The 26,851-nt window shown below is 39.1% G+C and overlaps 1 protein-coding gene across 3 annotated transcripts in view; it reads left to right on the forward strand.

Annotated features, from left to right (window-relative positions):
* Nucleotides 1-25,245, forward strand: part of LOC133608846 (semaphorin-4B-like) — a 173,494-nt gene extending 148,249 nt beyond the window's left edge. For all 3 annotated transcript variants that reach the window (XM_061964431.2, XM_061964430.2, XM_061964428.2), the window contains 7 exons: nucleotides 10,470-10,651; nucleotides 10,896-11,046; nucleotides 11,149-11,359; nucleotides 11,780-11,895; nucleotides 12,547-12,704; nucleotides 16,556-16,647; nucleotides 19,679-25,245. In XM_061964431.2, the coding sequence (XP_061820415.2) occupies nucleotides 10,470-10,651; nucleotides 10,896-11,046; nucleotides 11,149-11,359; nucleotides 11,780-11,895; nucleotides 12,547-12,704; nucleotides 16,556-16,647; nucleotides 19,679-20,448 (1,680 nt within the window). In that variant the 3' untranslated portion in view covers nucleotides 20,449-25,245. The remainder of the gene's footprint in view (nucleotides 1-10,469; nucleotides 10,652-10,895; nucleotides 11,047-11,148; nucleotides 11,360-11,779; nucleotides 11,896-12,546; nucleotides 12,705-16,555; nucleotides 16,648-19,678) is intronic.
* Nucleotides 25,246-26,851: the final 1,606 nt, after the last annotated feature.

Raw genomic sequence — 26,851 nt, forward strand, 5'->3', positions numbered from 1 at the left:
TGGCATACAAGTGTAAAAAGAAGTGAACTCACTGAACTTGTGCGATGACGTCAAGCGTGACGATGGGGCCTATTTTTCCTAATACTTCCTCCGGGGCGTTTGACTCACACTGTTTCTATTAGAATCACTGATTCACAACCACGGTCCGGCGGCGCGTACGTGTGCTGTAAAAGCTCATGGGTGTGCCACGAAAATTTCCGATTTACTACGAAAAAAATGATATGTTAGTTTACCGATGTCAGCGATGTACAGTGACGGGCAGAACAATTACATTCTCTTCTCCTATATAGTAGAAGGTGCACAGTGTAACCTCGATTTACTAACCCCTCGTTGTACAAACTTTTCGGTATACGAACCACAGGCGGAATAAAAATCTGCTTTGTTGTACGACCCTTCCATCCATCCATTGTGTGTCTGCAGCGCAGCCATTGTGGGCGAGCTGATTGCTCTCTGTTGCTCACTGCTCATTCAGTCACCACAGTAGTGCTGTTTGTGTGCCTTTTAAGTGTTTTTCAGCCTTTTTACAATTTGTTCTAGTTTTGCGAGCTCAATGAGTCCAAAGAAAGCAATGGACAAGCGATGTGTGGTTTGAAACATTCAGGAAGTATCCACAGCATTGTCCACACTGCCTTATTCCCCCTCTCCCTCCCCCTCCCTTTCGCAGCACACCAAGAAGAGTAACCAACAAGGTGAAGTGGATTTTATATTTTATTCCTTAACATTGTAGAGACCTGGCTGTTAAAGTTAAGGAGTGTTTTTTATTTCAAACTGTGAGTGCACCAAAGAGCTAGGAATGGTGTGTGTGCCTGTCGGCAGAGCGGCTGCATAGGAGGAGGACAGTTCAGCTTGTTGTTGTTGTTTTGGCAATGTTATTTGATAGAAAATTGATCTATCGTCCCCATCTTATGTTAGTTTGATATACATATTGTGTTCAAACCTTTGCTAAAATATACTTTTGTCAAGGCTGGAACCCATTATTCATGTTGTGAATGTGTTTTTGGAGGAATTTGCTTCAACATACAAACTTTTCTATGTATGAACCAATTAAGTTTGTGAATTGAAGTTCCGCTGCAGGTGTACAGTGATTTATGAACTTAATTGTTTTTTGAACGGGGTTTGTAAATCGAAAAATGTTTTATAGTGAAGCAAATGTCTCTATAAGAAACAATGTAAATATGAAAAATGGGTTGTAGCCAATGTTCCTTCTAATTGTTCATGTGTGTGAGCAAACACAAAAACTCCCTGAGCATTCAGTGGAGCACATGTGAGCAACATCACACGTGGCAATACCAGCAGCACACCTGTCTCAAACCAATCTTTAATGATAACACTCAAATGAGAGGAGTCATTTTCATGAGATTATTTTGTAATATTAGTGATTTGGCCCACTTGTAATGAAAATAAAAGAAATCTTGTTTTTCATAAGCTATGGATTAGTATTGTACAATATGTCTGGGTGGGGGTCCTGCTTTGGAAATCATTTGTACCCCTTTCAGAGATCACATTTAGTTCCCCTTAAACATCCTCATGTTGCACAATGAAATGTAAGCATAGGATGAAGTGTGCATTCCTGTAACTTTCTCTAGCAACAGCTTTCCATGATTGATATCAATAAATTAACATTAATAATAAATGACAGTAGAATAAGCACACGTATGACTGAGGAGTCATAGTGTAACTTTGTGTGGTGTTTGAGTTGTCCGACTTTTTGTGTGGCCATAAACGCACCAGTGGCTTAGTGGTATGCGTGTTGGTGACAGATGACAAGTTGGTTTTGGCCTGGTTTGTACGGCAGAAAATGACTAGTTTTTCTGAATAGAAGTTTTTTACTCATGTTTTTGGTGTGGTTATGGCCGAATATAAACAGTTTTGCTCAATAAAGTGATCGAAATAATTCCTGTCCTCGAAGCCTCTTGATAGACGTTACAATAATTGAACGGTATTCAATCGAACAGTGTTGACGAACACCATTAGTGTTAATGTTACACCATTAGCCCTAGTCAAGATTTTAGGTGGCGCCCCCCCACATCGGCAGTGAAGTGTATATACTCACAAGAACCCGAATAGCTTTGTCTTTGACCTTTTTTTTTTAACTTACAACTATACCTAATATATAAAGGGGTGGAAAAGTGACTATTACCTGCAGGGCAAACATTAGCTAACCAGAAGGCGATAACAATGTAAACAAAAAACACCTGCTTGAGAGAGATCTAATACAAACATTTATATGCATGTACAACACTTACAACTTTTAGCATATCAGTATGTGGAATTAAATTATGGAATGGATTAAGTAAAAAAGTTAAAAAATGTACTGATATGATCCAGTTTAAGAGGTTGTTCAAAATAATAGTGCTTACAGAGTACAAAGAAGAAGAATCATGAGAAATACTTTCAACCTTATTGAAAATAAGATATTCTTCATCTCAGTATGTTAATAATGACTGAATTAATTAATTAATTACATAGTACAAAACTGTTGTATACTAACTCATAGATGTTATTTTATTATATAAAAAGGTCAGTAAATTATTCTATATATTTGTAAACGCTTTGAAGTGGGAAAGAGGTAGGATTAAATAAGCTTTGCTTCTTCCTACTCCTTTTCGGGCATGATGTAAAATGAAATGATATGAAATTGTGTGATGTATTATGAGGTAAGTGTGTTCATGTTCGAAATAAACTAAAGAAAGAAAGAAATGTCCCTGAGGAATGTAAAGTGGGAGTACTGTAATTACCTAACGTTACATTATTATTTTCCATAACAATTTAGCCCCCTCCACAATATTAACCCGACGTTAAAACAGAACTAGCTATTTATTGATTAGCAATTGCCGAATCATGTAACATTAGCTTAATGCTAAAAAGCCAGGTTACTATCACATTCTGTAACAGACAAATAATTTCATGTAGGCTAACGTTACCTACCTGCTACCTCTGTCTTTTCTCGTTTCTCCTCCTCTTCTTTTCTCTTTTTTCTTCCCTGGGCACCTGACAGTTTTGGCATCTTGTGTTGATTTTTTGATGTGGGGACGTCCAAAAAGAGTCACGATACGGGAAGGGAGGGGGCGCACCGTGCGGGGGAGGATGAGGGGGGGGGGGGGGCGTAATGTTGTATCAAATAATATTTCTATTAAATAGGCTTTACTTTGCATTTTAATTAACGTGGGATTATTTTTTGTATTTAGAAATAATAGTGCCAACTTTTTTTCTTTTTTTTTTTTCTCCCAACATTTGTGGCACTGGCGTGGCGCCCCGTGATGGACGGCGCCCTTAGCATTTGCCTATACGGCCTATGCCACGGGCCGGCCCTGCCTTAGAGGGAACGTTGGTTGTAGCCTCGACAAAAGTGCATATTTTAGTAATGATTTGTACACTGCAAAAGTGCTATACAGTACTGTATATCAAACAAACATAACAAGGGGGTGATGGATTAACTTTCTCTTTTATTAACAAGCTGAACTGTGCTGTATGGGCTGCTCTACTAACAAGCCCACACACACAGAAGTCCGTTTGGTGCCCTCACAAACGATCAGAAGTCACGAAAAACCTCAGCTTTAACAACTATATTGCTGAAATAATAAACATTTAAACAGGTAAACTCCACACACATTAACATCAGCAAGAAGCTGAAGAGACATTGAGAAAGAAAGAAAGAAAGAAGTGCGGGTCAGTGTGTGTATGTATGGGCGGGGGGCTGTGCTTCTGTGTGATCTTTTCTTCCACTATGAAAAAAGTCTGATCTGGCACTTTTTCCAGAAAAGTCCGGTGTCATCACAATTAAAACTTGTTGTAGTACAAAGCCTGCTTTGTCAACTCTTCCATACTTGTGAGCGCTATTAATCTACTCCATGTAAAGAGTCTTTTTTTTTTAACTGCACAACGATTCCGGCCTTCTTTCCATGCTGGTCTGTTGAGTCTTTGGGACCCATATTGAGTTAGGAAAATGGACAAAAAATGTCAAAAGGCGGGAAGAAAACGAAAAACGTTTGTAAATCGAGGTTGTCTTTCATGCAACATGGCAAGTCCCCACTGGTTGAGAGTTAGATCGAGCAGTTCTAGACAATGAGCTACAAGCTATGGGCTGTCAATTCCCACTGTTTATGCACGTACTATCGCACAGCCACATAAGTTGCATTATTTAAAGTTGGCTCTGCAATAATACATATGGAGTCATTGAATCATTGTCACTTGTACCACACTCTTTTCACTCATCGTCAACTCAATTAAAATGCCCGCCATGCTTTTTGTGCCTTCCTTCTAGCTTGTTGCTCACCGGGTGTTGCTAACGTGCGCATTGGCAGGGATGAGGTGAGGTGTGGTGGGGGTCGGGGGGCAGCGTGTAATCGTAAGTGACAGCTTAATGACTCGGTCCTGCAAAGCTTTTGGAACCAGCCGAGCGCCTCCTGGCTTCTATATATGGAGATGACTTTTGGTGAAAGAGCCTGCTGCAGATGAACTGTGCTCTCTCTTTTATCACTCTGGAGGAAGCGTATTGACTGGGTGCTTTGTGCAGGTGCTTCATTTGAACAAATCAATGCATCGCATAGTAATGCTTGTTTGGTATTTCCTACACGTTAACCTCTCACATTTCCGCCCATTCTAAAGTGTTTTTATTTCATCTTGGCAGACTCCCCTCAAGCACACACTGATGGTGCGTCTGCTCTAAGATAAAGCACACCAGTTTTGAAGGTTTTCCACCGTGTTCCTACTACTGTTGTCATTCCGCTTCTGAGTTGTTGTCCTATCCAGTATGTCCTCCTCCCTTTCTCCTGCCTGCTGCTCGCCCTTTCCTGTGTTTATTCAGGTGTGCACACAGAGGGTGGGTGGAGAAAAGGTGGCGGATTACGCACTAAAGTTTAAGATTTTGAGACATTTCGAGCAGCCAAATGTTAAAACTACAACATAATTAAACATGTTTTGATTGGTCGTGTTGACTGTTTTGCTGTTGATAATGATGATAATGCCCTGCATCTGTTATGCATCCTTTGATTCATAGTACATTGTGCCTTCAGTAGGATGAAGCGGCCTAGAGTTACGGGATACTACAAATTTTGTTATCCAATCCGATGTAGTAACATTGTAGCTTCACCACATTGCTGATTTCTTAGAATATTTTTTTTACAATAATTTGGTCCTAAATTAAGCATTTTCAAGCATAAAAATTATATACTAGTATTGACCATTAGAGGAGAACAAACCAATCAGAGGGCGCTGTTCAGTATGGTGGCCACTGATTGGCTCAACCTCAGACAACATTGCTATATTGGATAAAAAAAAAAGTGTAAAGATGACCAAAGGGTGTTATTTCATGTTGGAAAATGTATTCAGAAGGTCGTAAACAGTTTTTTATGCTCTAGCTATGGAAATATTTGATTTATAATGAATGATTTCTCCTTTGCGGAAAGTCATTTATCGTGGTCATGCCCGGAACCGATTAACAGGGATAAACCAGGGACTACTGTATATCAAATACTGTAAATACATACAGAGGCAATATTGATGATACCAATATGCTTTTACTCAATATTTTTTCAACATTTTTTTATTATTTTGTCTTTAATTTGATGATCATGATTATAATCAAAATGAAAACACAGGACAAAGATTTTATGCAAAAAGTATGAATTGAACAATTTAACAATATTTTAAAACAACAATATATAAATTATATTGTCTGTATTTTATGTGTTAATTGTATTGATATGATTACTGTATGTTGTGTTGTATTTTTTATTTTTGTGCTATTAATTGTTGCTATTTTATACCCTACCCATGATGAAAATTATATGGCTAACCTTGACACATTTACTGAAATGTTATTAATGTGTGCTGTCCCTCTATTAAATAAATCAATTAAAATTGATTAGACAATTTATTAGATACAATTGTTTGAGCTCCAAACTTAACAAAAACAAAAACTTTAGTTTTTGCTTTTTGTTATTGTTGTTATTGTTATTGTGTTTGTTATAAACAACACAATAAAGAGAGAAAACACAGATGTTTGTAAAAAAAAAAAAACACAACAAAAACAAATAAGTATCAGCAGTATTGGCCCGATACTGATACCTTTGGTGTCGATGTTTGGATGGAGCCAACCACCCTAGAGAATTTAAAAAAACATTTTTTTTGTCATTTTACCCCTTTTGAAGGTATTTTTCGGACAATAAGCGCTATATATCCAGTTTAATCATGTGTAGGATTGTTCAATGTCTGTTTATATCCTGAATTCAATAGCTTCTGTTGCTAATCCTAATGCTAATAAAGATCATTATGTATAGGCAGAGATAACAAACTGGCAAATAAACTTTGCACTGACTACTTTTTTATCCAGGAGCATCACATTACTCTCTTAAGTAGTCATTGTCCCAATGACAATTCACAAGAATATTAATTACAGTAGTTGCTTAGTCGGTGCTAACGTGTGATGTTTCCTTACAAACCATCTCCTGGCTTGGTTTGCAAATTACTTTCCGTTTTCAGTCATTTTTGCAGCTTTAGCTGTATTAATTTGACCAAACGGTCAAGATTGTTGTAATGTAAACGTGACATTAGATTTGTGCGTGTAGGACTAAAACTAACGTGCACAGCAACAATAGCAGTGGACAGCTGAAAGAGCAAGAATGTGTTCAGCTCATTATTGTAGCTCGCTTACGTCTGCCCTCTAATTGGCTACCAAGCCTGCAAAAGTCCCACAAGGCTTTATTGGCCTCAGCATGCAGCGAGACGATTCTTCATATTCAAGAGCTAATGGCAGAGGCACTTTTACAGTTTTTTGTTCATCGTCTTATCTCGTCGTCTTCACTCCCTGCCCTCTTGTAAAGGAGTTCAGGGTTATTGCGGTGCTGCTGCCGCTGCAATCTGTCTTGAGATTAAAATGTTTTGGTTCCTCCAACACACACACAAAGCCACCTGTGTGTGTGCGTGTGTGTGTTTAGTTTGCTTTTCAGGCTTTTTGATAATTACCAGTCCACAGCAAGTTCGTCTGATAAGTGTTTATGTGGAAATTCTCAGTCTCCATTAAACCTTTGGGGAGAAGCCAGGCTGGACCCCAAAGCAGTAATTAATATCCCAGTTTGTTTACGTTTGTGTCGTGCCATCTCCTTTAAGAGGCAGCTGGAGCTTTGGACCTAAAAGGGGGTCTGCAGTTAAATATAAAAACCCTAGATACGCCTCCTAAAGAGTATTTTAACAACGTTGGTGTCCAAACTTTTTCGATCGAGGGCCACATACAGAAAAGTTTGACACATTTTGGTCATAAATTGTAAAAAACAATCCAGAGCAGGCCAATATAGATGCTAAAATATCAAAACCCCAAAAATCTACATATGAGCTTTGTGTAATAGGTGACACAGCAATAATGTAATATCTAATAATATAACTCAATAATAAATTAATTCTAATTTTACAATATGCAGAGAGCCAATAAAAATCAAGCTTTGACCAACTGTCAAGTCTGCAACTTCCTTTCCCTACCTGATGGCAGTATTTTTATTTTTTTTATTTTTATTAAACAACAGCTATCTACTGATAGCCTCAAATAATCGTCAACTACAATTTAAAAATTAAAATTACTTTCATCCGTACACACTATACATTGAAATTTGAGGCTGCCTTTTTTATCTTAGCTTTGATTCTGGATGACATAATGGTGGTTACATTGCCATAACTGAATAAACATGCATTTCACGCTGATTATTAAGAATTCTTCATGTTTGTGTACGTTATGCAGATACTTTTATTTTGAAGCATTTTGTTTGACAGTATCACTTCCTCTTCCAAGTTGACTTGTGTTACTTGAGGTAACTTTGCTTTCTCTGCTGCTTTTCAAAGTCAGAAGTTATTATGTGATTATTTTGACCTTGTGTAAGACACATTTGAAAGATACATGGCCATTCCAAAGTTTGTGTCATGTTTTAGTGGTGTTCTAAGAACATTATAGTCGGAATTACAGCTGTATTGTTCAGTAGCTAATAGCTAGTATCTCACTGCTAAGGATTGTTATTGCTATTGTGGCTAGTTTACACATGCTAGTTTGACACTAGCAAATCATGTATGTCTGCTGACATTGTTTATATTAATTTTCAGTTGAAGAGGTCATATTATGATGTTTTCCCTACATTTAAAGCACTTCCTTGTGGTCTACATAATGTGTAATGGTGGAACTTTGGTCAAAAATTTGCATAGATTATGTTTTACAGACCGTCTGCAAGCCGCTTTCTGACCATCTCTTCAGGATGTGCCGTTTTGTGGGCGGTCTTATTTATGTGCCTCCACTTCGACTGCGTCTTCTCCCTATCAGCCATGTTGTAGTTTTTAGTGCTTCCATAGCAAGTCTACTGACAAATCTAAATTTGAACTATACGCTTCTTTGTATTAGAAATGGCAACAGCGTAGGATGCATGTGCATGTACGAGCAAGTCTGCCCCACAACAAGAGGATATTAAAAAGGAAGCAACTTGTCGACTACAATGGCCGACTCACGTAAAGCTCTACGGGTACATTTCTACCATATATGGATATATCTACTAAAGTCACACTTGGCAAAAAATTCACAAATGTGGCAAATTCAAAACGGCTCGTTTGGAGGAAGTATGAAGGAAAACAAGGTTGTTTTATAAATGTCTCTGCAATGCCTTCTCCATAGTTTGATTTCTAATTTTTGGGACTTATGCAGATTTCAAATACTCAAAAACAGGTACCAATAGGTAAGAAACGTTAGTTTTTCATAATAGGCCCCCTTTAAGACACAGACTTTTGAGTTTGTTTAATTAGATGACAAAATGATAACCAGTATTAACACTTGTGTATTACAGATAGTAACTAAAATACAGGACTGTGTGTATACTTTGATGTGCACAAAGAAAACTGACAATGTCCAGCTGATACATTTTTTCGGAACACCAACATGGTAGATATTCTCATACACCAGCCTCATGTTTAATTCTCAATACTAATAACTGAATTGTTAAATTTTTTGTAATTCGCAAAACTTTTGTGCGCAAACGGATCGAGCATCTTAGTAAATCAGGCAGTGACACAATACTTTGACAGGCATGTGATTTTCCGTCTATGGTCGAAAATATAAAAAAATATTTTCAGTTTTTTCCGACCTACAATGTGTGTTAAAATTTTGATCCGTCTCTTTGCCATACCTGCCAAGAATAACGGTTTTCCTGTAATGAGTACAGTTTTTGATAATCCAGTGATAAAAACTACGGTTTTCCATTAAAAATTATTAACATAAAAATCGAAGCTACGTAGCGATGCTACGTAGCGAAGCAACTCCGCGGGTAGAGTACAAAATATACGAAAAACATCAACGATGATTGTTTGGTTTACATATAAGAAAATCCATGATTGGTTGGTTGGTTTACTATGATGAGTCACGATTGGTTAAGATTAGGGCAAAACATTACGGACAGGATAGGACGGGTCATTGAACCTGGAAGGGAAATCACAACAGACGCGCACATCCCAAATGACAACAAGAGAGTCGGAGAAGAGAAGAGGGAATTTTCAAGCGGGCGATTTATATATTTTTAAAAAACTAGTGGAGGCTGGCAGAGGGATTATCTTCCTTAGATTTTTCTTTTAGTGATGTAGACGACGTCCAGGAAACCCACAATGCAGCTACTTGGTCACATTTGGACAAATGTATGCGTCTGGATAAAACAGTGCCCAACACATGGAAGACGTGGAATACACATTTAAGAACACACATGACATACATTTGATGACTTTTGCTACAGTATAGCCTGTCTAAATGCTATGTTTTAGAACAAGACAGTAGCTGACATTTTGTACATTATTACTCCTGTTTATATTTCGACATAGAATAGTTTAATTATTTTGAAACATAAATAACATGAATGCAAGATATTTGTTATTTCATGCTATAAATCACAAATGGCTATTCAGATAAAGGAAGTTAGCTAATGGAATATATCATTGTTTGTACTCTTTATGATTTTTGCATTTGGAACAGTTAGAAGTGGAGAGGGAGTCGAAGAGACAGAAATTGGCTATAAAATCCAAGGCAGAATCCACTAAAGCAGAAACAAAAAGACCCCTGGCTTATTTTCAGTCTTTTTCATTAAGTTTAAATCACATGCATGCTTTGAGTTTAGAACTCAGCAGCACCTTCCAAAGGACAAGTGAGATACTGCATGGATAATTTGCCATTTAAAAAAAAAATTGGGATAGGCTCCAGCACCCCTGAAAGGGACAAGCGGTAGAAAATGGATAGATGGAAGACAAGCTGATGATTGTGTTGCTGAATTGACTATTAATTCATAAAATTGGAAAACTGCTGAGAACAATATCTTTTGTCGATTTGTGAGGTCAGAGGTCTCCGAGAGCCCGCTGGCTCGCCATCCAGTTCATCGTAAAGTTGTTTAATGGGCTTCTTCCACACCACTGGAAGTAAAAAAGTCCTTGTCTGACCTACCTGATATACTTGTTTCCAGGGCGACAGAGGGGGCGAGCGGGTACTGCAGAAGAAATGGACCACTTTCCTGAAGGCCCAGCTCCTGTGCTCCCTCCCAGACGACGGCTTCCCCTTCAACATCCTCCAGGACATGTTTGTCCTGAAGCCCATGGGAGACAGCTGGGAGAGCACCGTCTTTTACGGGGTCTTTACATCACAGTGGTATGAGGCAAACATTTTGTTCATGTACCACCAGAATTTGTTTTTTGGAGGACAATGCTATTAAATTAAATAAATACATTTGAAATTAAAATAAAAAGTTTTAATTGTTTTCAAGATGTGTAGAGAAGCCTGCTTTGAAAACTTTTGCAAAGAGGCGTGCATATCTGTAAGATAGTTAGAAGTAGGTTAGAACATCAATCAAAAGTCATTTTTGTGTAACAGGGACCTTTAACTGTGTTAACAGGTATAAAGGAGCATCAGGTAGCTCGGCAGTGTGTGCCTTCACCATGGCACAGGTGGAGAGAGCCTTCAGTGGGCGTTACCGGCAGGTCAACAGGGAGACGCAGCAGTGGTACACTTACAACCACCCTGCACCAGAACCCAGACCCGGAGCGGTGAGTGCACCATTCTCGACCTCTTTTTGTCTCATATTGTCACTTGTCATCATAATGGCACTCGTTATACATGAGATTGTATTTCGTTTCTCGCCAACGCAGTGTGTGACCAACCATGCCAGGCAAATGGGAATCCAGTCGTCTTTGCACATGCCCGACAAGGTGCTCAACTTTGTCAAGGACCACTTCCTGATGGACAGCGTGATACGAAGTGCCCCCTTGCTGCTGAAACGCAGCGTGCGCTACACGCAGATCGCCGTGCACAAGATTCAGGGCATGGAGCGAGCCTATGACGTGCTTTTTATTGGAACAGGTGAACAAATAATAGTAGCTTATGCTCGGCTGGGCCGCTAAACTCATATCAATATATATCGCGATAGACACATAATCGATATCAATAAAAATGCGTTAGCTCCCATTTTTCATGAGTTGAACTCAAAGATCTAAAACTTTTACTATAAACACAAAATACATATTCCTCTTAAATATTGTTCACAAATCTGTCTAAATCTGTGTTCGTGAGCATTTCTTCTTTGCCAATATAATCCATCCCACCTCACAGGTGTGGCATAAACTTTTTTCTTTTTTTGATAAGCCTCATTAAAGCCTGTTTCCACCAAGCAGTACATTTGAGTTAACTTTATTGCGCTACAATTGTCAGTTTTGACAATGATAATATTTTGAGTGCGTCAATGTAAGTTGTTTTACTGTTTTTCTCTGTGTTGTCATCCAGACGACGGCAAGCTCCACAAGGCCGTCAATGCCAACGACAAGATGCACATCATCGAGGAAATGATTCTGTTTCCTGACCCGCAGCCTGTCCAGCACATCGAACTGGATCCTCAGAGGGTACATCCTACCTCTTAGATTCTAATCATTCATTTAAGTCAGAAGAGGAAAAAAATAAAAAAACACTGCACAAGAGCTAAATTTACCCCGGCTCAAGCTGCCTGAAGACGTTTCTCCCCACGGGGGCCATCCCGTCGAGTTTTCTTAAGAGTTATTTCACCATCTGGAGCAGAGTTTATGATCCTCTCTGGTGTTTTAGCTGCGGCTCAATTTCATTACCTTTCTTTCTTTATGACATAATGGCCTGTCCCAGGGCCGAAATGGACTCTTATCGAAGATGATATAATTCTAATAAAGTACCAGATACATTTCCATGTATTCTGGGCTATGAAAGACAAACAGCCTAATCACATTATGTTTGTTTAACATATTGCTGGTAAAGATGGCCTTAATACAGACTGAGTGTGCGCATGTGTGCGTGCGTGCACACTCTGTTAATGCTAAAAAGGCTGCGTGTCATCCACTGGCCTCACCACCATGTGTCCTAACTGCAATTTAACTACCCTGCTGGCACCAAGCAAAAGCACATCTGGCTAGATTTTGCGCTCTATTTAATTATACTCTTCTTATTGTCTTCTTAAGTGCATCTGCTTTTTTACATGACAAAAATGCAAATAGCCAACATGTTTTTTCGTCTCCTCCCACCTGCAGGGTCTGTTGTTTGTGTCATCCTACTCGGGCTTGGTGGAGGTGCCTGTGGCCAACTGCTCCAACTACCTGAGCTGTGGAGAGTGCGTCTTGTCCAGAGACCCCTACTGCGCTTGGAGCGGGCGCCTGTGTCGTGACGTCAGGATGGCGCCGCCTGACAGGTACATTATTGCCAATGCAACAAATCACAAGTCAAGATGCGCAGTGCAACGCCTACAAATCAACAAAAAACACCAGAGTGCAATGGAACCTCTTAGATTGAACACAGTACGTACTTGTACTTATAGAAAATAAAGGAAACATAAATTATCTGTTCCAGGCTCAAACTGTCATCATCAAAAAACAACTTGTTTAACATTCTTAAATTGTACACAAGTTTAAAAAGAAGTTGGATGTCTGTATTATAAGTTAAAAATAGAAATGTTTTTGTACTACATAAAGGATGCCTACAGGAAAGAAGGAATGACACATTTGCAGTTATACAAGTGTAAAAAGAAGTCAACTGCTGCATTTGTGTGTATATAGTAAATAATGTAAGTAAGTAAGCAAGTAAATTTTATTTGTATTGCTTTTCACAGATAAAAAACTCGAACTGCTGTACAAAACATTGGTGAATTAAAACAATAATTAAATTATACCATCATAAAAAGAATTTAAAAAATGTTTAAAAAGTCAAAAGTCTATTAACTAAAAGCTTTTCTGAAAAGCGAAGTCTTCAAACGTTTTTTAAAAGAGTCAACACATTCAAGCTCAAGGAGGGACTGGTGCAAGTCATTCCAGAGTCTGGGGGCTACAGCCTGGAATGCCAGGTCTCCCTGGGTTTTAAAATGAATTTTAGGGACCAGCGATATACTGAGGGTCCCACCAGGCAGAGCATGAAAAGTCAGGACTAAAATGTTTAACTCAATGCGAGATTTGGCTGGATGCCAATGAAGACTTCATGCAATGGGGGTAATGCGGGTGGCTGTCAAAAGTCTGGCAGCATTCTGTACAGTCTGGAGTCTTTTAAAAGTTGACTTGTTGAAACAAGTGAAAACAACTAGATTAGTCAATGCAAGACGATAATGATAATTTCGAGATACGATTTTGATAAAAAATATCTCACATTAGAGATATTTCTCAGGTGATAAAAAACTGTTTTTGGTCAGTTGACAACAGTGACCCTCCAGAGACCTTGACTGATCAAACACAACTCTAAGGTTTCTGAAGCTGGTTTTAACAGATGCACCTGAACACCAAGGGAGTTCTTGATCAGGGGGATCTTTTTTTCAGGAGCAATGATCAGAGTTTCCGTTTTGTTAGACTTTATCTGAAGGAAATTCGAAGACAACCAGTTTTTGATACAGGATATACATTTCAAGAACTCAGATAAAAAGTGAAACTTAGTCATTAAAAGAGCAATACAGTTAAATATAATCTGCATAGAAATTATAAGAAGTGAAGCGACTGGGATGAGAATCAGCACCTCCAAGTCCGAGTCCATGGTTCTCGCCCGGAAAAGGGTGGAGTGCCATCTCCGGGTTGGGGAGGAGATCTTGCCCCAAGTGGAGGAGTTCAAGTACCTCGGAGTCTTGTTCACGAGTGAGGGAAGAGTGGATCGTGAGATCGACAGGCGGATCGGTGCGGCGTCTTCAGTAATGCGGACGCTGTATCGATCCGTTGTGGTGAAGAAGGAGCTGAGCCGGAAGGCAAAGCTCTCAATTTACCGGTCGATCTACGTTCCCATCCTCACCTATGGTCATGAGCTTTGGGTTATGACCGAAAGGACAAGATCACGGGTACAAGCGGCCGAAATGAGTTTCCTCCGCCTGGTGGCGGGGCTCTCCCTTAGAGATAGGGTGAGAAGCTCTGTCATCCGGGGGGAGCTCAAAGTAAAGCCGCTGCTCCTCCGCATCGAGAGGAGCCAGATGAGGTGGTTCGGGCATCTGGTCAGGATGCCACCCGAGCGCCTCCCTAAGGAGGTGTTTAGGGCATGTCTGACCGGTAGGAGGCCACGAGGAAGACCCAGGACACGTTGGGAAGACTATGTCTCCCGGCTGGCCTGGGAACGCCTCGGGATCCCCCGGGAGGAGCTGGACGAAGTGGCTGGGGAGAGGGAAGTCTGGGCTTCCCTGCTTAGGCTGCTGCCCCCGCGACCCGACCTCGGATAAGCGGAAGAAGATGGATGGATGGATTTTCAAAACCACGGATGGTATCAGGTAAAACAAAAATATACCGTATCAGGCCCCAGAACAGAGTCCTGGGCAACTCCACATAAGAGCTTGGACACATTGAACATTACATCATTAAAAAAAGCAACATTAAAAGTTATTCCATTTATATGAGAGGTAAACCACTGGAGAACATCCTCTCAGATTTGAGTCCATTAATTAGTATACTGTGATGCACAGTATCAAAGGCAGATGTCAAATCGAGTAAAACCAAAACTGAGTAGTGATCAGAGTCAGCGGCCATCATCACGTCAAAGGAAACTTTCAAAAGAGCAGTTTTGGTGGAGTGGATTGACCTAAAGCCAGATTGATATGTCGCATAAAAATCATGCTGTTCCAGAAATGTGGTTAGCTGCTGAGCTACCACTCTGTCCATGATTTTTGACATGAAGGGAAGTTTTGAAAAGGGCTGGTAATTTATAGGCTCCACCGGATCAAGATTAGGCTTTTTAAGAATGGGATTCACCACAGCATGTTTAAAAAAGCTGGGGACGAGCCATCCATCCATCCATTTCCTACCGCTTGTCCTTCTCGGGGTCGCGGGGGGTGCTGGTGCCTATTCCAGCTGCACAACAAATTAATATAATGAATTACCGGTATTTGGTCATTATCACCCTCAGCTATGATCACAAAAAAATGCATATTGGGGTGTTCTGATCCAAAAGTGATATCCGATGTTGGATGATATTGGCTTGTATCTAAAATTTCCGACTTAAGCGCTCCAATACAAGCTTTCCTTGTGTGTGTTAACGTGTGCAAAGCTGGACAACCAGTTAAGAGCAAAATGTCCTTCAATAATCACACAAGGTTTGTTTTTCTTGTATTTTAGAGAAGTAAACATTGTAGGTTATAGGCTACTAGGAACTAGCAGCTACACAACAGCTATGCACACAAACTAGATGTAGGAAATAAGGGTTCTTTATTAAACAACATTGTAGTCTAAAACATGGCATTTGTCAATATACACAAGTATCAAAAAATTAATAGTTGCATATTACTTACAGATACAAAGTCTCCAAGGCTTATTAGAAAGTATTCAGTAACAAACGTGTCTGCATCATTTAACTTACTACACAATAACCCATCCATCCATCAATTTTCCCTTAATGTTATAAATTATTGTGGCCACTAGGTTTTGCCAAAAAAAACAATTACCACTCCACTTCAACTTAAAGACAGCGTAAGTCAATTACAGATAAATACATGTTATAATACCTACCATTATTCTCTGCTTAAGTCATTTACCTTGATCAAGCTTTTTTTCTAACATTCCACACTACAAAATACCAATATCAGTCAATCGATACTCTTGGCTCCAATATCGGTATTGTATCGGAAGTGAAAAAGTTGTATCGGGACACCTCTAATTTTTTTTTTTAAACATTGATCAATATGCTAAAAAAAATATGTCTCTTTTATTTCCAAGTATCAATCACACTTTTAAATCAAATCGTTGATAGAATTGACCAAATCGTAATTGTCCAACTTTGCCAACACATAGAGACACTAACTGCACCAACAAGGAATACATGACCAAATCTTAACTGTTGTACAATATCAGGGGTATTCTACTTCACAAGTTCCAATAACTATTGACATATTTTTGGCAACCTAAATGACAACAAATAAAAACGGGGCAGTCAGTTTGATGTCCCAAACTTACACAAGAAGGTAGTTCCTTCTGTCACACTGTAGCCACTATGATCATGTTCCTCATGAAAGACTAGCGGAGAATATGAACACATGTCGCTTAACTCCAGCAGTCATGTTTGTTGTTTTTTGTCTGTCATGTTTTGTCTCAGCCACTGGCAGCAGGATGTGGAGGAGGCTGACACTTCGGCCATTTGTAACAGGACGCTGTCCAGCCCCAGATCTGCTCGACCCACAGCTGCCCGTGAGTGTAACGCCATAACGTGTAGTTCACACCCGGTACATTTGCATGTTGAGGGAAACTGGTGATTTTTTATCGGCTTGTACAACACAATAATCAAGTTGACATTGTTTTCAATGTCTGTACTGAAAGTTAAGCGGCAGGCCTGTTAGCTTTGGTTTTTGTTAGCACTTTATTGAGCAAGGAACCATATTTGATCATACCAGATTTTTGATGGAAAATTTTAATTGATAGACCGCCAGGAATGTTCACCTTTGCACTTGTATTCCTCTAGGTAAATAACTACTGCTAAATAACCCTAACAGTACTGGACAATGATACTTTTTGCACTGAATGTCATGTTTACATCTGCAATAGGTTTTCAAAATGAGTTAAAATCAGTTCGCCAACCCAACGTCAAACTCAAACATCTACAACAGATCATAAGCAATAACCGTTTCACTATTTGACTATTAAAATAATTGTTAGTTGCAGTTCTAATTAGCAGACAAGAGAATCATGTGATTATTAACAGTCGATCCATCAGCGACCAAAACGAATGGCACATTCATTACAAAACTAAATAATATAAATAGTAATGAATGTTTTATATTCTGAAAAATACTTAAAAAGTAGATTTAAATGTTAAAATAATTACATAAGGTGTAATTATTTTATTATTGCATTCCAATAATAATTGTGTAATGTATTTTGAAATGTCTTTAATTTTTATTTTGAAAGTTAAAATGTAAAAAGTCCCCGCAATAAACTCCAATGATTGACATATATTTTTAGGCGAGCTTCTTATAAATGACAACACAATAAATATTTATGTATAATGAGACATTTGTATACAGACATACATTTAATGCAAAGCATGTACAGTATCTCCATATTTTTTAGTTATTTTCATAAAACAACAAACCTTCTATCTGACTATCCCATAGATTTTTCTAATGAAAAAAAAGAAGTCCAAAAATTGTTTTTATTAAAAAGATTGTTTTGGTCTTTCTGGTCTGATCAAATAAGATTGGAGATACAGTATAACCTCAACTTACCATTGTTCTGCGACAGAGCTCTTAACTCAAAACATGTGTATCCCAAATGAACGTCTCCCATTGAAATCAATTGAACAGCATGAGTAACATGTAACATGTTTTTGAAAAAAAAAAAAAAGATACAAGAAATATTGCATGATGAACAATACAATAGCATGTACTACTAACAACTACTAGTAGTTTTATGAATTAATAGAATAATAATGTACCGTATTTCCCTTGGAGGATGGACTTCTATGGTATCAGTTGCTTCTCTGCCAAACACACCATCAGCAGCGTTTTCATATTTTCATGGATAAGTGTTCACCGTTTAGATATTATATTAATATCCTTGGCTGACATAAAACTCATTCTGCTTCAGTATGTTCCAGACCAGCAGTGATATACACAAATTATTTCTTTGCTCCCATGGTTGGAAAACAAAGTTATGTCCATCTCTAGCTCTAAGCTAATGCTAGCGAGTAAGACCGAATGTTTAGGTCGGATCTTATGGGGTTCACTTTGATATCTGCTACGCCAGACCTGGGCAAAGTAAGACCCGGGGGCCATATGCGGCCCGTTAAGCTTTTCAATCTGGCCCGCCGGACATTCCCAAATCATTTTTTTAGATCTTTAAGATGGAAACTGTAGCCGCCATTATGATGTGCAGTGATGTTTTCAAATTACCGTAAGTCGTGAACTATACAAAGTATTTCAATGGTTGGAATCCGCGCTTTTGCATGATATACAAATGACTATGGTAATCTACATCACAGCAGCTCAGACGTGGCACCAAGCATTGTGGGTGGGCAGCATTTCCACAGAGTGTCAGCCTGAAATGCGGGTGTCAGGGACAGACGCGGAAAGGGATTTTTACAACAAAGTTCTAAAGCTTAGTGATATATATAACCTTAGAGGAAAAAATTATTTAAAACATTTATATGCATGTACAACACTTAAAACCTTTAGCATATCAGTATGTGGAATTAAATTATGGAATGGATTAAGTAAAGAAGTTAAAAATTGTACTCATATGATCCAGTTTAAGAGGTTGTTCAAAATAATAGTGCTTACAAAGTACAAAGAAGAATTATGAAAAATACTTTCAACCTTATTGAAATAAATAAAGATATTCTTCATCTCAGTATGTTAATAATGACTGAATTAATTAATTAAATATTACAAAACTGTTGTGTATACTAATTCACAGATGTTATTTTATTATATAAAAAGGTCAGTAAATGATTCTATATATTTGTAAACGCTCTGAAGTGGGAAAGGGGTAGGATTAAATAAGCTTTGCTTCTTCCTACTCCTTTTCGGGCATGATGTAAAATGAAATGATATGAAATTGTGTGATGTATTATGCTGTAAGTGTGTTCATGTTCGAAATAAACTAAAGAAAGAAAAAAAAGAAAGATATATCAGATTGTAGGTGGGTTTATTTTTTACCTTCCGCGTTCATATTTTGCTGTTTGTTGCATTTTTGTTGTGTTTCGCTTGATTGTAAAATATGTCGATCGAGAGCGGGTGTGAAGTTCATATGTTGTCAATATTCAGTGTTTTATTGTTCATAGTTAATATTGTAAATCCCACATTCTTTATTTTCATGTACATTCTGGGTGTCTCATTCAGTCAAAAAATTAAAAATTCCATTCCGTTTTTTAAGGCGGTCTATCATAACGTTTTTAGCTTTCAGACATTGTTGTGAGGTTTTGTATTAGTGTTCCTAAAAAAAGATATAGCGGCCCCCAGACACATTTTTTTCTCTAAGTTTGGCCCCCCCAAGGCAAAATAATTGCCCAGGCTTGTGCTACACCAACTCATGGCGACGATGCTTGTAACTCATATTTTTGTAACTTGAGTTAGCCGAAAGACAGCTCTTCTTTCAAAATACTCTTAAGTTGAGGTACTACTGTACATGCTTGCATTGCAATGATTAGGGATATTACTGTGTGTATTGTTTCAAGTTTTGCCGTATTTATTGTACACGTACTTATTGTCATGTTGCTACATAGGTGGTTCCCGTTGCCAGCTCATCACGGTGCCCGCCAACACTTTCCGGGTGCTGCCCTGCAAGCTGCGCTCCAACCTGGCCGAGAGGAAGTGGCGCTACAGCGCCAGCGCCAGCCAGTTCCTATACGCCACGCCCAAGGGCAGCCTGGTGGTGGTGGCGCAGGTGGACAAGATGGAGACCTACGAGTGCTGGTCCGAGGAGGAGAATTTCCGCCAACTGCTGGCCAATTACTGTGTCAGGGCGGAGCCTCGGCAGGAAAGCACTACCATGATGGGCCACTCCCGGACGCCGCACATCAAACGCGTGGAGACCATGATCCTGCCCGGCGAATCCCGCTCAGAGCAGATCCACACCAAGACCTACTGGAACGAGCTCATCGTGGTTTGTGCCCTGCTGGCTTTCTCCTTGGTGGTCTTCTCCTTGTTCGTCATCTACAGGAACCGCGACCACATGAAGTCCATGCTGAAGCAAGGCGAGTGCGCCAACATGCAGCAGAAGAAGCCCAGGATGGCGGGGAAGCCCACCGAGAGCCTGCCGCTCAACGGCAACACCATACCCGTCTCCACCTCCGACCACAAGGGCTACCAGACGCTCAACGACAACTACATTTGCAGCACGCCCACACGGGAGTCTTCGCCGGAAAGCAAGAGCTTCTCCGACGCATCCGACGGGCGACCTCTCAATGTGAAGGAGAGCCACGTGGAATACTCGCCCACGCTCCCGCGGCCTCGTGTGCGGTTAGGCTCGGAGATTAAAGACTCCATCGTGTGAGACCGGCGGGACATTTCTTTATTTTGCCCATCTTCCTTTCTGTCCTCGCTCTGAAGCCAGAGGTCCGTTTGCGTGGGAAAGCAGCTCATGGCCGCCACTACCAATAGTTTGTTTTTCCGTCACATCCTCATGGCCGCTCATTGCATACAACTCGGGCTCGGACATCGGACGCTCCATCAGTATTTAAAGCCCCAGTCCTCCAGTTCTACTGCCCAGGCCGCACGAAAGCCACCGTTTCAGGTTCAGGGAGGATGAAAACAAAGTCATGTGACGCATTCTCACCACGATGGAAGATGAAGGACGTCTTCTTTACAGGGAGCGTGACTTTTCCCTTGAATGTACGTCAAAAGTCTGTTTAGTGCACCACGGACCGCTGGAAGAGGCGGCCACACTGCGTCACGTGATTGGCGGGTACAGAGGGGGAGTCATGTCCACATCGTTATCATTTTCAGGGTCGCACAATATCACCGCGTGCGCTGTGCCAAAAAAACTACAAAAAAACCAACAACTTGATTGTCTTATCCAAACGCAATAGTGCCATTGTGTCGAGACCACCACTACCCGCCATCTTTGTTTTAGCGTTGCAAAGAGCACTGAAGGGTTGAGGCACAAATAAGAACAAACGTGACATGCAAGGTAGGACTGTTAGTTCAGACTTCTGGAGTCTTAAAAAAAAAAAAAAAAAAAAAAAAAAAAAAAAAGTTGTGACACAAACCACCTAGGTACAGTAGGAAAGGGATTCATATGGCCCCATTCCTGGGTGGATCTCACGTGAGAGGAAAAGGGGGGTCAATCATTTCGCAATGCAGTCATGATAATGGAAAGCGCCACTCTACATTGTAAGTGATGCTCTGGTCAAAGTTGGAATTGCCGCAAAACACATTCTAACATACTCAACACTCTCCTGCCGTCTGGTAGCTAAATTCGTCATGTTTCATGTGTCAGGTAAGCCGCGACGAGTGGTGTAATACGAATCCCCTTCCTACAGTACAAACCAGAAACACTACTATACTCTTATCGCTGTCTGTTCTTCTTCCTACACTAATGTACTAAACCGCACAGACTACAAATAACCGGCAGGCAACAGAAAACGTCAAAACCGAAATGCAATTTTAGCTAGCTAGCTAGCAGGCGCAGCAATGTAGATCAGCACAATTGTGTCGTGTGTGCGTGGTGGCTTGTCGCTAGGCAGAATTCACAGTCGGGCGTTCCTCAAAAATGCAATACGGTCACTGCCCAATGGATAGCAATTGTTTGTTTTTTTCCTCTGAAAGAACAACAAAAGCAGGTTTTACTCGCCATGCTGTGTCTTTACGGGCGGTGAGCAGAAACTCAGACTTGAGAGTTCCACAAAAATATATTTTTGTTTGCCACTCATCCAACGGTGACTGCTGCCCCACAAAAAAACAAGAAAGGACAGGGAGACTTGGCAAAAATGTTAATTAATTTACAGTCGTCCCCCGGCGATTATTAACAAATCCAATGTTTTCATAATTTACTTCTAAATATGTTTTTTTTTTTACAATATTGGAACCATGTAAACATGAAATAACACCCATAGATTACTTTACTCACCGCGAGCCTGGAGGATCCTTCAAGCATCATCGCTATAGTTGTCACCCGGCCACCACAACATGGCCACGACGTGGCAATACTTGGTCACTTCTAAGTTAGAACTGGGCTTCCATGAGCTAAAACCACAGATGTAAGTTAAAAACTCGGTCAACTTGACACCCGCAGCTACGATCATGAGCTGTGGTGTTAGTATTGCGCTTCCCTTGTTGTTATTCCGCATCACTCAAGCCAGAGCTATGTCACTGACGTCCATGATGAAGTGCTGCCAAGGAGTTAATCTCCACTCTGGCCGGACATTTGTCTGAAGTGCTACCAGCTGTTGTCGTCAAAGTCTCACCACGGTGGAGATGTGTTATTGATGAGGTAGGAGGCGAAGATGAAATGCATGAAAAAAAAGTTGGTCAACTTGAGATTGTCCCTGTGAAAGTGGAGTAGCGCCAGGATTGTTAGCATTTTTCACTCCTAACATACAGTACAGGCCAAAAGTTTGGCCACACCTTCTCCTCATTCAATGTGTTGTCTTTATTTTCATGACTATTTACATTGGAGATTGTCACTGAAGGCATGAAAACTATGAATGAACACATGTGGAGTTATGTACTTAACAAAAAAAGGTGAAATAACTGAAAACATGTTTTGTATTTTAGTTTCTTCAAAATAGTCACCCTTTGCTCTGATTACTTTTTTGCACACCCTTGGCATTCTCTCGTTGAGCTTCAAGAGGTAGTCACCTGAAAGGGTTTTCACTTCACAAGTGTGCTTGAAGCTCATCGAAAGAATGCCAAGAAAGTGCAAAGAAGTAAAGGGTGGCTATTTTGAAGAAACTAGAATATAAAACATGTTTTCAGTTATTCCACCTTTTTTGTTACCACATGTTCATTCATAGTTTTGATGCCTTCAGTGACCATTTACAATGTAAATAGTCATGAAAATAAAGAAAAGGCATTGAATGTGAAGGTGTGTCCAAACGTTTGGCCTGTACTGTATAACATAACTGATGCATAATAGATAAATAAATAAAACATAAGTGTTCATTTAAGCCAAAAACATGTAGAATATGCTTTTTTTTATATATATAAAAAAATGACAATGGTGATGGAGCGAGGGACGACTGTACTCCAAAACAAAATTATAAATGACTTTGAAATTCATTTCACACAATTGAATTCGGATAGCAACATCAAATTAAATGTATTGTTATTTAACAAAAACATATACTGTATCTATTCTTAACAGAATGCAAGAATTTCCTATTCAAATGTTCCCGAACTCCTGTTTCCAAGAAGGTACACTAGCGCCTCTGCAGGTTCAACCAAGTAGTGCAGTCCCATGGCGCCTCACTTCTTTCCAAGGCACAAGTGAGTCACAATAAAAGCTGTCCAGGTTCCATGCATGGGATGTGAAAGTGAAAGCACAAGTAATCAGGGAGTTTCAATACTCGCAAGTTGTTTGCACATTTCACTGAAAACCCGTTTTGGAAAAAAAAAATGCAACTACTGAGAAACCAGAAAGAAAAGCAGGGACCATTAAGTACACTACACCATTAAGTACACTCGCTCATGGAGACTTAGGAAATAAAGCAGACTTTTCCAAAGACTTAAGGAAGCTGTTTGAGTTCCAGTAAAAGTACAAAACCACATGTCTTAGCGTATAAAATATAAACATTAATATGTCCCGCTCCCTTCAACACTGACTACTTTGTCATTGCACAGCACGGAGCGCAGAAGTGGTCAGTGTTTACTTTTTTGCCTTGATTATAAACGTGCTTAATATTGTGTGTTTTTTACGGGACCTTTATTGTGCAAGATGTGTTGTAGAGATATTACCCAGTGAACACTGATTGTTTCTCCCATGATGCTTTGCTGCCTACGTACACCACTTCGCTGACGTCATACCGAGCAGGTTGTTGATCAAGCATATCAAAGCAGGGACGCTAGCTGGTTTAGCTTAGCAATGCTAAGGTGATGCTACGTTTTTGTTTGTTTTTTTTTACTTCAAAATGGTCTGAGTTTATTTGTATCATACATAATAATTCTTAATGTATGATACAAAAAAAACGAGACCAAACGTAATTAAAAGTGTCTGGAAAAAAGCCGAGCTTTTTTCGAACACGCCTGCTAGCGAAGGCAAGCTAGGCTATTGCTCAATTGTTGGAAATCAACACGTTCCGGTTGAATAATGCAAATAAGTTTAACCGAGGGGTTATAAATGTTGCCTATACTGTATCAAACTACAAAATAACAAACACGGAGGCTCCAGTTTTACACGATGACTACTTTATTTTCTTTCTTTCAAAACCTCCGCTCCACTACAACGTGTCATCACTTCCGCTCTTAGCGTCTTCAAAATAAGAGCTCATGGCATATACTGTATAACAGCGTATAACAGGAACTTAACATCACAAAGAGGAAAACCCATAAAAATAAGTTACATACGTTTGTACAAATATTTATTTCGTAAACAGTTTTTTTTTAAATGTTATTGTTTAGTTGTAAAAATGAACATTTTGGGTACCCGCCTAAAAATATTAGGATTTTACTACATCTTTAAAAGAAATGATCCTGCTTTCATATGCTTGATAACTTCATTTCAAAGTATGAAATGCCTTTAGCTAGCATGTCGTACAACCCAGGAGTGACATCGCTGGCCAAAATTCAGAAAACAGCGTGATCGGAACAAACATCTTCCGGCTGACCTACCTAACATTTACACTGAGAGCTGCTCAAACTGACATGTTGGACCTTAACTAACACTGTTGTATTTATTAATGACCAGCAATTCATTTGGATTAGCTCCTCCACATACTGTACTGGACATGAATGTAGCCACCACCTTGTATAACTTTGTTTTGAGTTGAAACAGTCACATGATCAGCACAACACAATAGGACTAACGACATTCATAAATAATCCACTTCTGCAGTCAGTTTCATCTAATTCAGCGCCATAGTTGACTGAATAACAAAAGTAGACAAATGTGGTCTTGCCTGCATGATTTCCCTGTTTTTTTTTTCTTATTATAAATATTAGTCGTGTAAATAATTGTGAACTGTATATTTTTTTTGTATTATGGAGATCAATTGTGACTGTTGTTTTTATTATTATATTGTACATAAAAAGCACTTTATTTTGAAGTTTTTAAGATAAATGATTAAAAAAATAAATGTTTTTTGACAAAGACGTGTGAGTGGTTGTGGTTGCTCTACTTGCACACTGTGAAGATTAATTTGATCATTTATTATATTTGCGTTGATTTTCACTGGGATTTGCCGTCTTCTGCAGGAAAATGTACACGCTTCATTTTAGGAGTCAGTCATGTGTGAGCTTTAAGTCATTCTGCACCATTGAACAGAAATGTGAAAAGTTCTTTTTTGCCACATGCATGCCTCTCTGATTGTGAATCTATGCAAATGGAGTGCAGGTTAGTAGAAACCGGCATTTTCTTATAGGAAATCATGCAAATATAAATACATTACAACATTGTATTATATTTGCATAGATTACAGTGTTGTCTATACATTTTTCGTTTGACTAAAATACCCTGGTCTTTGCTGCCCTCTAGTGGTGTGATACCAGAATTCAGTCTCCATGTAACTACCAGACAGATTTACAAGCTTTTTCAGATTAATACTCATTTCCATAATCGAAACCGAATTGTTTTAATTTTAAAACCGGTGTCTCTGTTGAAAGGAATGAAGAAAATAAAAATGACAAACTCTTTGTTTAATGTACAAGGAATTCTTAAGTAACATTTTACGAAGTAATTTGTAACGCTATCATAAAAGTATCATAGTAACCACTATTTAATAAAAATAATGTAAAACTACTCACCCTTTGAAGACACGTCACTTGAGACGAAAACATCCATCCAGTTTTATTATATTTAAAAATATTAGTGAAATTATTAAATGTTACATTAAAATCAGCTTGCTAGAATGTATGTAATTAATTGTATTACTCATATTGTACTGAGCAGCTAAGAACATTCACTCTATCAGTTAATGTTCCATTTCTGGTTGTGTAGTTCACTTCTCTTCGCTGCCATCTGTGGTGGCCTAATAAAAAGCAAACCATGTAGTTAGTTTAGATGCGGGCTCCAGCTATTGATTATTTGGTAATAAAGTAAGCTATCGATTTAAATTATTCAAGTAATCAAATACAATACTTAATAGCCTCGTGTTTCTGCAAAAAAGTTGTACACATTTCTGCCTGCCATAACCTTCATTATTTTCTTTCTAAAAAATGTGCACCAGCAACATTAAAATTGAGCTTTTAGCATGCGTGCATTAATAAAATGTTTTTAAAATGTCCACGCTTTGCACCGACACACATACTCAGTCATGTGTGCTCTATTGCAGCAGCTGTGCAGAAACTATGTCAGCATATTTCTAGTTCCAGGCACTTAACTTTAACTTAACATGTGTTAGGGATGTTAACCATTTAAAGTTCCACTCAAGACGATTACATTGAAGCAACAGCATACAAAACAAAGCTTTCTGCCAATCAAATGAATATATTAATAGTTGCAGCCCTAATGTAGATGCTTACTGAACAAAGCCCAAATAGATTTGATGCCTATTTGTTCCAGAAAAAATTCAAATTGTACTATTTGGGGGGAATAGGTGGCAACTTGTCCAGGGTGTACCCTGCCTTCCGCCAGAATGCAGCTGAGATAGGCTCCAGCAACCCCCTCCACTCCGTAAGACAAGCAGTAGAAAATTGATCGATGGGATAGTTTTACTAATTAACGCAAACATCCTCTCTTTAATGTCTGTTCTTTGTTACTTCCTCATCAAAGCATTCCAGGTGACATAAAAATGTGCCAGATG

The sequence above is a fragment of the Nerophis lumbriciformis genome, linkage group LG06, assembly GCF_033978685.3.
Source record: "Nerophis lumbriciformis linkage group LG06, RoL_Nlum_v2.1, whole genome shotgun sequence".
Taxonomy (NCBI): Eukaryota; Metazoa; Chordata; class Actinopteri; order Syngnathiformes; family Syngnathidae; genus Nerophis; species Nerophis lumbriciformis.